The sequence below is a fragment of the Macrobrachium nipponense genome, chromosome 43 (assembly GCF_015104395.2).
Source record: "Macrobrachium nipponense isolate FS-2020 chromosome 43, ASM1510439v2, whole genome shotgun sequence".
NCBI classification, from domain to species: domain Eukaryota; kingdom Metazoa; phylum Arthropoda; class Malacostraca; order Decapoda; family Palaemonidae; genus Macrobrachium; species Macrobrachium nipponense.
Window position 1 is genome coordinate 36,695,209 of NC_061104.1, and position 12,989 is coordinate 36,708,197.

At 43.9% G+C, this 12,989-nt stretch overlaps 1 protein-coding gene across 1 annotated transcript in view; it reads left to right on the forward strand.

Moving 5' to 3' along the window:
• Window positions 1-892: 892 nt before the first annotated feature.
• LOC135213654 (poly [ADP-ribose] polymerase 1-like) overlaps window positions 893-12,989 on the forward strand; it is a 265,109-nt gene continuing 253,012 nt past the window's right edge. The window contains exon 1 of the mRNA XM_064247696.1: window positions 893-1,110. Within this exon, the coding sequence (XP_064103766.1) occupies window positions 997-1,110 (114 nt within the window). The 5' untranslated portion in view covers window positions 893-996. The remainder of the gene's footprint in view (window positions 1,111-12,989) is intronic.

The following is a 12,989-nucleotide window of genomic DNA, read 5'->3' on the forward strand; positions in this document are numbered from 1 at the left end:
CAATAACAATAGATTATCTTTAGATCAACTCGCAATATCGTCTTTTTTTTATTTTACTTGTTCCTAAGTAGAACCTATGACAAATAGGTTCTTTTCATTGACTTTATCTGCAGTGGAGTTCCTACCAATACCATCGTCTAGCGATTATCAATCTTCAAGTCAGCAGCCTAGCGAAAAAAACGACGGAGCTGTCCCTGTCTCATCCTGCACATTCTCAAATTCAGCCAATTGGGGAATTCACTGAGAAACTGTGTTATCTCTCACGGAAATCCCCTCATCTGCCAGCTAAGCGTCATCCCTTAGCTTGAGTATTGCGTTCCCTTCAGCATTGTTCTTATATTTATTTATATACTACTAGATACCTTCTATCAAAACATTCAAGGAATCTCTATCTCACTATCCTTATGTTTTCATCTATGATGCCGTCAAAGACACGTATCTAATGTGGCACCATTCATCACATTAGATGCACTTCCTATATACTCCTCCTATTTTTCCCTATTATTTGCAAAGCATGACAAATCAACGTTTCCATTTTGCTAGCCATCATGCAGTATCATTGACACTCATATTTTATACCAATGGACTTTCAACTAGAAAGCAAATAAATTTGTTGATCTCTCTGTGTTGTTACGGGCTGCTCAGCCCGTGCTGGCAAAATGCCAGCTCAATCAAAAAAACAACTCTGGGCAAGGGAACAAGTCTATGGAAGTCCGCTTTCAAAACCCGGATACACTGAACATAAACTGAGGTGACTATATATTGACTGACTGAGACCGCAAAAACACGTTGCTTGGCAGGAAGTGCGTTACTATCGCGACTCAGGCTTCAGCCTGACGATTCTTGTTATTGATACGGTGTCGTGGTCGTGAGGAGGGAGGGAAGTTCCCGCGCAAGAAGGAGAAGAAGAAGAAGAGGCGGCGAGAGACACTTTCTTGTTTTTCGAGAGAGCGGCTCGATCAACTGCGGTGGCTGAACCTCCCCTGATTATTTACCATGGCGGATGAGCTTCCCTATCGTGCCGAATATGCCAAAAGTGGCCGTGCTTCATGTAGAGGATGCAAGGGAAACATTGCAAAGGACACATTGAGGCTTGCAGCTATGGTGCAGGTAATTTCAGCGTAAATCATTGTTGCTGCCTTTCATAAAACAACATTTAAAGTGACTTACTCCGACTCGTTCCGCGCCCTTTGGTGCAGCGTGCGTTCGCGCTTCCGCGTATCCCGATGAAGAAATTAGCTTTTATTTCTTATAAATACGATTTAATGTCAGGTTATAAGTTTGCCAGGTATTTTGATAGTAAATCACTTGCGGTAGAATAGCGTGACATTTCTTAGTATAGCCTTAGGTAGCTACCTATAGTAGATAAATACTAGGTAGGTACCTAGCTACTACCGACCTACCTAGTGTCGTTTCTTTCTGTAACCCAAGTAACCTAACCTACTAACAAGCTACTACTTAAGTATCTACCCGAGGCTTCAATGGCCTAGTAGGTATATTGAGTGATGGGTGTTTGCTCCAGCAGCCAAAATACTAGGATAGGTAGGAAACTGCAATTTCCAAAGAAATATATACTCGACATGTAATCTAGCCCAGCTAGATTACTCGAGTAGTAGCTAGTTGAGCTAACCAAAACCTTGAGCCTGCCAACTTTGGATAAGGTGACCAGTTTTCCGAGACAAAATGGGACCTAAGGGTACCATTGTCCGAGACAAACTCCTGGGATTTGTGAAAGAAAAACTCCAAAACATGACGTTTTTATAATTTAAAAACTAAAATGGGGACACTGCAGCCCTTACCATTCGTAAAGCAGCATTCCAAAGTTCCTCTCACCCTATTTATCCTAAATTGCAAAGGAATTTAATAGAAATTCAGTTGATTAAATCAAGGTAGGGGTAGGCTATACCTTCTAACTTAATGACTACTACCTGTTTACCAATAATTGAACAGTATTGAAATTATTTAAGAGTGAAACACTGCTGGATGGCAGAGGGAAATCAAGGTAGGCTGTAATTTAATGACTAGGCTATTGAGCAATGATTGAACAGTAGGTATATACCTATTAAATATTTGGCACAGGATATAGGTACGGCAGCCGTATCCCGATCGTGGTAGATATTGGTACGGCAGTGAATTGCGCATGCGTCAATTGCAGACTTCCTGCCGTACAAATAATATAGTGCGGTGAGGGTACGGCAGATTCTGTCATTGGCGCCGTATTTGCGGTCTTGACTTGCTGTAGATACGGGGAGCGCTTACAGTTCAGTGACCACGGGTTTCGTCTGCTATGGAATCGGCGGAGCAATACAAACAAGATGGCGGACGCTTTGTTTTGGCGCCCGGTTTAAAAACCCCGAAAACCTATAAAAACGATAATGGGGGACCCTTTTGGGAACCGGGGTTTTTGGGTGGGGGAGTACATGCGAGTAAATGAAAACGGTAAGGGGGGAGCCATTGGGCAACCGGGGTTTTTGGGTGGGGGGAAACCCAGATGACGACAATGAACACGAAAAACAACAAAACCCTAGCAGACGACCCGTTGCCAACCCCGAAGTAAAAAAAAACTGTAGGAGCTCACGTACCAACAAAAATATAGGAGGTCCCGTCCCCCGTTGTGTTAGGCTAACCAAACGACGGCAATGAACGCTAAAAACCACGAAACCCAAGCAAAAAAAACCAGTGGCCAACTAAACTGTATGAGCTCCCGTTCCAACTAAACTGTAGGAGCTCCTGTTCCAACTAAACTGTAGGAGCTCCGGTGATCGTAACCAAACGAACCAACCTAACCAAACTTAGGCCGCGTGCCCTTACCTGGCCGGGGGGCTTCGCCCCCCTGGACCCCCCAGTATAGTATATTAAGTGATTGCTACCTAACCAAAGGAACCAACCTAACCAAAGTTAGTCTCCACGTCCTTACCTGGCCGGGGGGCTTCGCCCCCCTGGACCCCCCAGATAGTATATTAACAGTGATTGCTACCTAACCAAAGGAACCGACCTAACCAAACTAAGTCTGCATGTCCTTACCTGGCCGGGGGGCTTCGCCCCCCTGGACCCCCCTGTGTAGTAAGTTAACAATTATAAATATCTAACCAATATAACTTGTCCATAAATATGGCTGGCACCCGTATATCCTTACTGATAACTAAACAAAATGAATATTTCCGAGAATAGATTGGTTAAAGTCAAGGCCACGTTGTTTGCTCGAACCCATGGACTGTGTTCGAACACGTGGACTTCTAGCGAACGTGAATGTTCGGATGTGTTGAGCGTGCCTGACTTCAGCAAAGCGGAAATAACAATGGCGTGCTTAATTTTGGCAAAATAATTAAAATAACGTGCATTTACATTGATAACCTTACCTTGGAGATGTTGCTAGTCGTCCAGAAATATAGAACTTAATAAGAGAAATCCGAGTCTTTCAAATCTTCTGGGTAGAGGATTTTTTTTTTCTTTCTTGGCGGGACGGTTGTTTTCCGAGATGACTGAACAAGGGAAATTTGTTTTCATTAAATAACTAACTAGGGATCGTTCGTCTTGACACAAAATGTATATGTCTTCCAGCGTGACGGGAACGGCGGCAGTGTGCGGAACACGACAAATTCTCGGCAGAAGAAGACATGGTAGTTATGACGAAGCACTGAACTGGCTGAGAAGCAGGAACAGACTGAAGGGTCGAGGAAGGTCAGGCATGGTCCGTTCCAGGTACTAGTTATCCTAGCGGATAACTAGTACCTGGAAAATATGTATCGAAGAATGTAAAAAAATGTAGGTCATACAGATGAGTTGGGCAAGGAAAGAAATATCAAATAATGGGGAAAAAAATGTATCTCCTACAGATTATGTTGGCACGGGTAAAACTATCGTTGGCAAGAGTCAAAATATCGAATAATGAAAAAAAAAAATGGAACTCCTGCCAAATTATTGTTGGCAAGCATGGGAAAAAAAAATAGAATAACGAAGGGAAAAAAAAAATGGAGCTCTTACAGTTCAGTTGGGCATGGGTGAAAATATAGAATACTGTAAATTAAATTGGAGGTCCTAAAGATTAGTTGGGCAAGATTAAAAATATCGAAGAGAATCGGCTTTCATGTTGATGCATGTTCGGGTTCGGTCCTGTGGGTTGGGTTCGGGTTTGGTCGGCTGGGGTCGGGTTTGGTAGGCTGCGGGTCATCTGCGAGAACTACTTACCTTGGCGGAGGGATTACGGACCGGGCAAAATGGTGTTACACGGTCCGGTCAACTAAACTGTAATCTACCCTAGATACGGCAGTTAGCTGTATCCGTTTACCAGTTTGCTAATCATACTGTATTATGTAAACCAGAGCTCGGCTTTTAGGTGGGACAGTCACGCTTTTTGAACATCTGTCCCCCTTTTTTCAGTTAGCAAAATGTTCCTCCCCCCTGTTTTTGTTTGTTTAGCTTTTGTGAATTGTGTCCCGCTTTTTTGTACTACAAAAACAACACTATCCAGATTTTAATGGACCTGGTAAATTCTATCGTCTTCTCCGACAGCTGCAATATACCCAATGAAGTGAATTAAAAGAATATTGTAAAGTATATAACGGCCCTTGCAGCTGCCGACGTCGGGCAGAATAAAGAGCCGAAAAAGTCACCAAAGGTACGATGGTAGTGTATATATTTATATATAATCCTCTTTGAATCTCCTCTTCGGAATTCTTTTCAGGGCCGATTCGATCGTTCGTGACCTACGTATATACCATGGAATTACCCAATTTTTGAAAGTTTGAGTCTTCATAGATGTCTATGGCTTTCTTCAGCTCGTTAAAGCCTGAAAAACATCTGTTTTTCGGCGAAAACTAATGTATTATTCCGCGGTTCATGCTGTTCCGTCACCATTTTTCTTGCTGTCACTGATATGCCCAAAGACTGTGTATATACTTCAGTATATAGTCTTTGGATATGCGTGAGGCGGTAAACAACGGTTAGCGCATGCGCAATTCACTGCCGTACCAATATCTACCGAGATCGGGGTACGGCTGCCGTACCAATATCCAGTTCGTAAAAATTATCTATTGGTGAAACACCGCTGAATAGCAGCAGAGAGTGATGCTGGCTGGAAGGCAAGAAGGGAGTCAGGGACGTACATGATGATACTGATGGTAGTTTGGTGAAATGTGGTACGTATTTTGGTAATTCCGTAGGATAGGGGCGCATGGGCTTTTAAAAAACGAACTGGATATTGGTACGGCAGCCGTACCCCGATCGCTGTAGATATTGGCATGGCAGTGAATTGCGCATGCGTGAACCTTTTTTTACTGCCTCGGGGATATCAATGACAGCAAGAAAAATAACAAAGGAACAGCATGAACCACAGAGTAATACATTAGTTTTCACTGAAAAACAAATGTTTTCAGGCTTTAATGAGCTGAAAGAAGCCATAGACATCTATGAAGACTCAAACTTTCAAAAATTGTGGGTAGATCTATATTACCATTCCTCGGCGGCCTACACTATGGCAGTTGCGGTTATTCTGTGGTTTTACCTCATGAAAAATAATTTTAAGTAATATTTATTCGGACGACTGTAATTAACCCCCCGGGCTCGTACTAAACATGGTGAAATACATTTGACGCCCCAATTCCTGGGGGCTTTCGTATTTGCGGGGACGAACGACGCGGAATGCTTCTACTGAGAAATACCAAATTGTATATACGTAGGTCAAGAACGATCAAATCGGCCCTGAAAAGAACTCCAAAGAGCAGGTTAAAAGAGGATTTGAAATATACAGAAATTGTGCTCTGCTGTATTCATGGTGGTAAGGAAAATTACCAAAGTCGCTCCTCTGGTAAACGGCCAAATCAGTCGTAAGTAATTGCAGCTGACGGAGAAAACGATAGAAGTTATCAGCTCGTGAAATGGCAAAATTAAACAAATTTTCAGAGCGATTCCATCAAAATTGGGATAGTTTTGTTTTAGTAGCACTAAAACGTGGGACAAAACTCACTAAAGTAAACAACAGGCGGGGGTGGGGGACATTTTGCTAACTAAAAAAAGTGGGAAAGATGTTCAAAAAGCAGAATTCTGGTCTTAGAATACAGAATGAATAGCAAACTGGTAAACAGATACAGCTAATTGCTGTACCTACAGCAAGTCAAGAGCACAATACGGCATCACTAACAGAATCTGCCGTACCCCCACCACACTATGTTATTTGTAAGGCAGGAAGTCTGAAATTGACGCATGCACAGTTCACTGCCGTACCAATATCTTATGCCTTTAAAAAAAGTAGGGGAAATAACTGACAGGACTAGCTGATCCAGTTTTCATCGCGTATGGATCCACTCTTCGAAAAAGTACTTTAACACATCCTGACACCGGAGATGGGCACCTGTCACGAGTCATCGGTGGTGAGAGCAACAGCTTGAGACCTCCCTACTATATATCCTGTAAGTAAGCATTTTCTCCAAAGTTAGTAAGGTCATATTTTAAGATTAAACAGAGGTTAATGAAAGTCTAGCCATGCACAGTGCAAACATACCTCCTTGACGCTTTTGAAATTTTTACTTACAACTATAAATAGGTAGTATTTAGAAAATTGAGGTATTTCTACACAAGCAATCCGCAGTGGCCTAGACTATGGCAATTGACGTTTTCCTGTTTTCCTATGTTATTTTACTTACTGAACAAGAATTTAAAGTAATATTTATTCGGACGACTGTAATTAACCCCCAGGGACCAGTATTAAACACGCCGAAATACATTGGACACCCCAATCCCTAGTGGATGTCGTATCTGCGGTTACATTCCTTGCAGTTCGTAGTGAACTATTCTTTAGAATTACCTTGCAAGAAACTTAACCGCAAATACGACATCCACTAGGGATTGGGGCGTCCAATGTATTTCGCCGTGTTTAGTACTGGCCCCGGGGGTTAATTACAGTCGCACCGAATAAATATTACTGTAAATTCTTGTTCGGTAGGTAAAACTGCATAGAAAAACTGCAACTGCCATAGTCTGGGCTGCCGCGGATAGGTACCCTAGATCTACCAAGATTGACGCCATCTCAATGTTTGCGGAGTCGCTTGTGTCAATAAACTTTCCATTCCATGTGCTAAATCCGCAAGCCAATCTTACCCATAGACGCTGGGGCACTTTCTTCACAACAATCGTCAACAACGACACCAACCAATGATGTCCAAGGAAACTACGATGTTTTGGTAGAATAAGAAGTGTGCACTAGATAATTATTTAAATAGTTAGTTAAACAGCAGTATGAGGTCATGAATTGCATAAATTTTTTTATATATTCATGCTTATTAATTTGAAAATATTCATTGTTGCAAAAGTAACTGGATTCCTGATTCAAATATCAACAGTTTTGACGTGAACAGTACCTACGGCGTTGTTCACGCTCTTCTATTGTTTATCGGTGTTGCCAATTGGTATGTGTTTACCCTCCTAAACTGGGTATAAGACTTACACAAAGCAGGGGAAAGAAGTGAAATTAGCGTATCTATTTGTTTCTTATTCCTGGGGTTATGGTTTGAACTGAAATTCATTTTTACCTAGTAATCGGTGGTTTTATCCTTACTGCCTCAACTGAAACTCCACAGTGCTTATTTGATTGTAATTATACACGTTTTGGACTTAATTCACTCCAATTGTACTTGAACTACATTGCTGTTCCTGGTTCCTAAGCGCTCATTCCACAAACACAGTTACGGGCAGCACACGACTACACTGTTTATGAGGTGCAAAGCTTTATTCCCTTAATTGTATACTTTACTCATTATTTAGTTTAACTTTACTTTATGTTACTTCAAAATGTTTATTTTAATTCATGTCTTATTATCCCTTTTTTTGCAACCATATTAACCCTGAAAAATTACAGATATTTCTAAATTAGATACAATCCAATATTTCTGGCCTTCTCATCGCTGAGCAGACGACAGCAAAATTTCATCGTTGCCAATTTAGTGGAGCTTCACACACACCAATGCATTTATAAACTGTTTCCATGAATTCTAGTATGTATATATACTACAAATAGATAAGCTAATTTTACTTATTTCCCCTGCTTTCTGTAAGTCTTATACCCAGTTTGGAGGGTAAACACATACCAATTGGCAACACTGATGAACAATAGGAGAGCGCGAACAACACCGTAGGTACTGTTGATATTTGAGTCAGGAATCTAGTTACTTTTTCCACAACGAATATTTTCAAATTAATAATCATGAATATGTAAAAAATTTATGCAATTCATGACCTTATACTAATGTTTTAACTAATTTAGATAATTATCTAGGGCACGCTTCTTCTTTCTACCTAAAAATCGTGAGTTTCCTTGGATGTGCCAGATGGTTGGTGTCATTGTTACGATTGTTGCAAAGAAAGTGCCCCAGTGTCAATGGGCACAAGTGGTGTGTGGATTTAGCACATGGAATGGAAAGTTTATTGACACAAGTGACTCCTCAAACATCGAGATGGTATCAATCTTCTAAATATTTATAGTTGTAAGTAAAATCTGTTTAATCTTAAAATATGACCTTAATTTCTAACTTTGGAGAAAATACTTAATATAAAAGGATAGTAGAGGTCTCGAGCTGTTGCTTTCACCACGGATGACTCATGACTGGTGCCCATCTTTGGAGTCAGGACGTGTTAAAGTACTTTTTCGGAGGGTGGATCCACACACGGTGAAAACTGGATCAGCTAGTCCTGTTGGTTGTTTCCCCTAAAAGCGTTATTACGAATACCAAGTCTTGAATTTCTGGGTCCCATTTTGATAATATTTCAGAAGACTCCAGCCAGCCATTTTTGCATGAAAAACCATTTTGTGTTTTCTTGTTTTGTTGTGTTCTGATGTTATTAGGGTAACTGACTGAGCAGCCACATAGCAGCTGCCTCTCTCAGAATGCAGCTACTTCTCGAAAAAGTGCTTGAATATTGCTGTTATTTTGTGATTTAGAAGAATACACTTACTTCAAGAGGAGCATAGAGGTCTCGGTGTGCTGCCTGGATAGGCCACAACTCTTAACTGAAGCTCTTGGCAATGAATTCAACTACTATTTCGGGAAGGTGGCCTCATTCCAGGATGGGTTGCCAATATGTTGCTGATTGGTCATTTACCCTATCTTCCGCAAAGCTGTTGTTTTTATACATTTAAACTTCCCTGCCAGATATATACTTAGCTATAGACTCCGTCGTCTCCGACAGAATTTCAAATTTCGCGGCACACGCTACAGGTAGGTCAGGTGATCTACCGCCCTGCCCTGGGTGGCAGGACTAGGAACCATCCCCGTTTTCTAATCAGAATTCTTCTGTCGCCCGGACCATCAACATTGTTGTTGGTTCCTCTCGATTGGTTTTTTTCACCGGCAATTGATCTTCTTGACCGACTTTTGGTGACGTATCTGGATTGTTGGATTGGCATACGCTTTTGTGGACTGTTTTGTGGACTTGATTTTGGATTTTTCTTTAAATATGTCTGACTCTGGTATGGTTGTGAGACGTTGTGTGAATGTAGGCTGTAAGGTGAGGTTGCCGAAAGCTTCGGTAGACCCTCACACGGTAGCAAGAGGTGCAGCGGGAGTATGAATGTTCTTTTACTAATACTTTGTAAAGAATGTGAGAACTTGAGTGAGAACGAATGGAAAGAATCTAACTAATTATTTAAAAAAGTTAGAAAGAGAAAGAGTGAGGAAGGCTTCTCATAGAAGTTTAAGTAGTTCTAGATCTGAACTAATTCCAAGCTTGGGATCTTCCCCAAGGGTAAGTATTGCTACTTCTCCTTCCATTGCAGCCCCTTCTCCTATTGCAGAACCTGTAGATCCAGCGAAAGAACTTGCAGATCTAAAAGCAGCCTTCAAAGTGATGGAAAACAAAATGGCTGGCCATACAAGGTAAGGCTAGTGATTTGTCAGTGGACAGTGATATGAGTGTCCCCAGTGTAGTGGAGGGGGCATCTGGTCGGCTCAGCAACGCTCCTAGGTCTAGACCTCTTCCAAGCTCACATGCCCAGAGGAGAAGGAATGTCGAAAGCCGAAAGGAGGTTGTGGAGAATCCCCACCGATCAGGTGTCCCTTCGGCGGTTTCTGTGACACCCCAGACTGCCAAGGACCGCTATTGTAAAAGCGTCCTAAGTAAGTGTTTCTCGTCGTCGGGATCTTCATCACTGAGACGTGATTGGAGAGATTCCGATCGATCTCGGCCTCTCAAGAGGAGTTGGAGGGCGCCGACTATTGACTCGAGCCCTGAAAACTTCCCTGAGGAGTCTCCATCGGGAGTTAAGAAGGCAAGAAGAGCCATTCTTCCAACCAGAGTGAGAAGAGGCAGGAGGTGGAGGCTATGGACTCCTCCCCTCCTCCTTCCCCTCCTCCCGAAGAGGATAAAGAGGAGGCTACTAAGAGGTTCATGATGGCGATGCAGGAACAGATTTCGTCGTTTGTAGGAGTCCTGTCAAAGGAGCCTCCTAGAAGGAAAGACACTTCCCTTCCTATTAAAAGATCCTCCAGACGTATGGAGGTATCTACCTCCAGGATCGATACTCCTACCCGAGGTGAGGTTTCCTGTACGAATCTGGATGAAACAATCAGACGTCTGGCACCGGCCAGGAGTGAGGAGTCACCCAGGAGGCAGGAGCCAAGAGCCAGGAGTGAGGAGTCAACCAGGAGGCAGGAGCCAGAGCCAAGAGTGTGGAGGCATCCAGGCAAGAGGCAAGAGCCAGGAGGCAAGAGCCAGGAGGCAAGAGGCAGGAGGCAGGAGCCAAGAGGCAGGAGCCTGGAGCCAGGAGGCAGGAGTCAGGAGGCAGGAGTCAGGAGTCAGGAGGCAGGAGTCAGGAGGCAGGAGCCAGGAGGCAAGAGTCAAGAGCCAGGAGTCAAGAGTCGGGGACTCGTTCCTGGAGGTTATGACTCTTCGCCAAATAGGAGCTCCTCCCCTTCAGAACATAGGAGGTCTTGGAAGGACTCTCCCTCAAAACGTGAACTTTCTCCTTCGTCTGATCGAGGGTTAGACGAGTTGTCTGACGACGAACCTCCTGCTAATGAGGGACGGTTTCTAGTTACAAAGTCTTGGCCTCATTACTACTTTCAACAAAGAGTTTGGAGATTCTCTTAGTCCTGCAGCTCCTCCTTCTCCTCGTTCGCTCTTTTCGAGCTCAACTACGGCTAAATCGTCGGCCTTCTTGAAAATGAAGCCTGCGATATCAATGAAGAAGGCACTCCATTCTTTAGATTCTTGGATGGACAAGAAGAAGGAGTTAGGAAAGACGGTATTCTGCATGCCTCCTTCCAGATTGCACGGGAAGAGAGGTATTTGGTATGGGACAGGAGAGACTATGGGTCTTTCTTTACCCGCCTCTGCAGATGCCGACTTTTCCAGTTTAGTGGAGGCCTCTAGACGTCACTCCTTAGGATCGGTCAGAGCGACGTGGAGCACTTCAGAGTTGAACCACTTTCTAAAGGGACTTTTTGTCACTTTAGAGGTGTTCAATTTTCTGGATTGGTCACTCGGAGTTCTGGCCAACAAATCTAAGGATCCGGAGTTTCTGAAGAACCCAGAAATTCTCCATAGCGTCCTGTCCTGCATGGACAAGGCAGTACCAGGACGGTTCGGGTGAAGTGGCTTCCCTTTTTGGTGCTGGTCTCCTGAAAAAGAGATCAAGTGTATGGTTCCCTTTTATCGAAAGGGGTTTCTCCGAGCCAGAGGACTGCCTTACTGTTCGCCCCTCTATCAGATCATCAATCGTTTCTTCTCAGTTAGTCAAGGATATATCTCGCTCGCTAACTGAGAAGGCGACACAAGACCTACTTACGCAAACGTCCAAGAAAGGACGACCGGTAGTGGCGACGGTTAAGAAGGAATCTCGTCCTACTCAGCAGCCCTTTCGTGGAGGTGCAGCGGCGTCGTCCCCCTGGCCAGAAAGAAGAGCTCTGAAAAGAGAGGAAGGTCTTCATTTAGGCCCTTCAAGAAATCGAAGTGACTTGTTGCTCCTCCCCAAGCACCAGTGGGCGCCAGACTCCTGAAGAACTTTGCAGGAGTATGGGCACAAAGGGGAGCCGATCTTGGTCAGTGTCGGTCCTGAAGAAGGGATATGTAATCCCCTTCGACGACAGCCCTCCCCTAACATCTACGCCTCGGGAACTGTCAGCGAGGTACAGAGACCCGTTAATGCGAAAGACTCTCCTCCAAATGGTGGAGCGAATGTGGGAAAAGAGGCCATCGAACTTGTGCAGGATCCACACTCCCCGGGATTTTACAATCGCCTTTTTCTAGTACCAAAGGCATCGGGTGGGTGGAGGCCAGTTCTGGACGTAAAGCGCTCTGAATCGCTTCGTACAGAAAAAGAAGTTCGTATGGAAACGTCCGCCTCTGTAATGTCGGCGCTTCGACCAGGAGATTGGATGGTCTCTCTGGACCTGCAAGACGCCTATTTCCACGTTCCCATTCACCATTGGTCAAAGAAATATCTTCGCTTTGTGATAGGAGACAAGATCTTTCAGTTCAGGCTCTGTGCTTCGGACTGTCTACAGCCCCACAAGTATTCACCAACCTGATGGCGAATGTAGCAAGATGGCTTCACCTAGAGGGGATAAACATCTCCCTCTACTTGGACGACTGGCTGATCAGAGCCAAGTCGAAGAGTCAGTGCTTGGAGGACTTAGAAGTAACAAGGAACATGATAGATTCGCTAGGGTTGCTCGTCAACCTCGAGAAGTCACAACTGATCCCCAGCCAGAGCTTGGTCTATCTGGGGATTCAGATGGATTCTCGGGGTTTTCGGGTATATCCTTCGCGAGAAAGAATCGCTCGAGGTTTGTCGAGAGTCTCGAGCTTCCCTTAGAAAGAAAGAACAGCTCAGCGAGGGATTACCTGAGCCTTTTAGGGACCCTGTCCTCATTGGAAAAGTTCTTCTCGCTAGGGAGACTTCACCTCCGCCCTCTTCAGTTTTTCCTCAAAGAGGTGGTGGAGTGGAAGACGGGTCAACTCTCGGACGTCTTCCACTTCCACAAGAAGTAAAAGATCAT